The sequence below is a fragment of the Sphaeroforma arctica genome (assembly GCF_001186125.1).
Source record: "Sphaeroforma arctica JP610 unplaced genomic scaffold supercont1.6, whole genome shotgun sequence".
NCBI lineage: Eukaryota > Ichthyosporea > Ichthyophonida > Sphaeroforma > Sphaeroforma arctica.
Window position 1 is genome coordinate 95,263 of NW_014040552.1, and position 2,537 is coordinate 97,799.

At 40.0% G+C, this 2,537-nt stretch overlaps 1 protein-coding gene across 1 annotated transcript in view; it reads right to left on the reverse strand.

The window, feature by feature from the left end:
- Positions 1–584, reverse strand: part of SARC_00227 (hypothetical protein) — a 6,800-nt gene extending 6,216 nt beyond the window's left edge. The window contains exon 1 of the mRNA XM_014306083.1: positions 315–584. Coding sequence (XP_014161558.1) covers positions 315–477 — 163 coding nt within the window. The 5' untranslated portion in view covers positions 478–584. The remainder of the gene's footprint in view (positions 1–314) is intronic.
- Between the last annotated feature and the right edge of the window lie 1,953 nt (positions 585–2,537).

Sequence of the window (2,537 nt, forward strand, 5' to 3'; positions counted from 1 at the left end):
TATATATATATATATTTATATATATATATATATATATATATATATATATATATATATATATATATATATATATATATATATATATATATATATATATATATATATATATATATATATATATAAATATATACATACATACATACATACATACATATATATATATATATATATCATATATATAAATACTTTAAGGACTTTCGTGACGCACTGCTGCGGAGAGACAACTAGGCCAATTATTGATTAACGTGTAGGAAATTTTAGCCAACTACGTTTCAAAGCAGAACCATCTTCCCTAGAAGTTTCGAGACACCTACCCTTCAGCATATCGCCTGATTTTGTATTATATTCTTGTAGGGGAGGCTTTCCCGATGATTCTACACTCGTGTCGGTCGGGTCGCCCAGTTCAATACCAAATGACCCCATAGCCACTGACATGTGCGAGGCACACTGGAAGTCTACTTCAGAACTCCAGCTCATGTTGCTTCTATATTAACGAGCCTGAGCTACACTAATGTTTAATATACAAACACAACGACGATGAAGTCACTGTAAATATATATGTAAGTACACAAGCTGAGACTTGAGAGAAGCCATCTCGCAAACGCATTTTTAAAGTAAGACCCGATTCAAATTCATCACAAGAAGTATAGTATATTCTCCGTGATATGTGCAGGCCACAGGCCCACAGCTGAGTGCTGTCACAGCGAAATGAACAAATATATTTAATCAATTTAAATCATTAACGATGAGTCATAAATATATAAAGAATGATAACTATAGGAGGCTCCGAGGCCAGGGTTTGATCTCATTGGCTAACAGAGACTCAGGCTATTTTAGTGAATGGTTGAGACGGAAGACTCTGAAACATTCGATTCCACAAAATTCGTCAATATAATTGGATTTCGGCACGTAATTGTGTGTGGGATGCGGTTTAGCGTAAGAAATTCCAAGAATGTAAGATGTTCAATGTAGCCTGTGTTAAGTTTGGTGGTGGTATCATGTATGGTTGTATCTCTCGGTCGCTATAATGTCATTTGAATAAGTGTTCGATGTGAATTGGACTGATGTATTTATACACATCATGAAGTGTAAGGGTGACGAGGACTCCGACAATGACTGCTTAGAAGAGTTGGGAGTGAGTAATATTGAAGATTGGGAAGCAGAAATCGGGAAGTTGGCACCCCCTATATAGACGAAGTGTTTGGTGCGACATTCCCGCAGGATACGCCAGCATATACATACATGGGCCTGGGGAACACTTTTCATGTTCTCAAGCTACTACCTCTGAAAAAGTTAAAGACCCATGTGTTTATAAATTTTTGTTTGAGTGACCTACGGCCTCTATTTTAAATACACATGCACATTTCAAAAATCGAAAAATTACTATGCTTTTAGGTCACTTGATTACCACATTATATCGTTGTTCACAATATTTAAAAACAGTTTCGTTCTACTACATAGAAGGAGGCTAAAAGATATGACGCAAAATTACTTTAAAATACAGACCTGAGACCACGAAATTCCCGCGTATTGTCAATGACTCAATTAAATGTCAATAGCTTGTATTTATTATAAATACTACTGTCTTCACTCTCAACTGCAAGTCTGCAAGTCTGCAACTTTGCAAGTCTGCAACTTTGCAAGTCTGCAAGTCTGCGCTGTCTGCAGAGTGCAGACTGCAAGTCTCAAGTCTCTCTGAGTCTCAAGTCTCTCTGAGTCTCAAGTCTCTCTGAGTCTCAAGTCTCTCTGAGTCTCAAGTCTCTCAGAGTCTCAAGAAGTCATGTAGAGAAAGAACATAACCGTAGTGGTAAAACCCACAAAATAAACCCTAAACAAAAAACTCCACAAAAAACCTCGAGTTAGAAAAACCCTGTAGGCTAAGCGAGGGCTCAGGGCTTGGGACTTGGAGCCGAGTCCTTCTCGGAGTCTCGGACAGACCCAACTTCCCAAGTTCAACCCAAGGGCTCCCAGACCCCACTCTCGCAAGACCCCCCCACCTGCCCCCGACGCCGTAGGGCCGAAGTCCCGTGCGGGCCAAAATCCCACAGTCTCACCAGTCACCCACCACGATCCCTGTTTATTTATTTTTTATTTTACCACCCCCCACTCCAGTCCCCCACCCCCCCCCCACCCGGCTACCACAGAGTATCCTCTTGGTTTATACTCTCTGAGGGAAGTGTGTGCGCAAGCATTGCTTAAATATTGGAAACCCAGTCTCTGCAGGCGACCAAACTACACTGTTGTTCTCATCCAGTTGATATACACTAAGAAAGTTTCGTCCGCGCGCTAGCTCCGAATAAGATGGCCAAAGCTAAGAGCAAGTATGTAGTGCTTTAGAGCAACTGTGTCAGTGATCGTCTATACGTCAGTGTGCTCACGCGGTGGACTATGTGCTTATGGCCAGCATAGGTCGAGGAATGGATACCTGTATATATGTTTTTATTATGTATTAATGTGTGAATATACGAATATAAATATAAATATATATATACATACACACACACACACACACACACACATATACACACACACACACA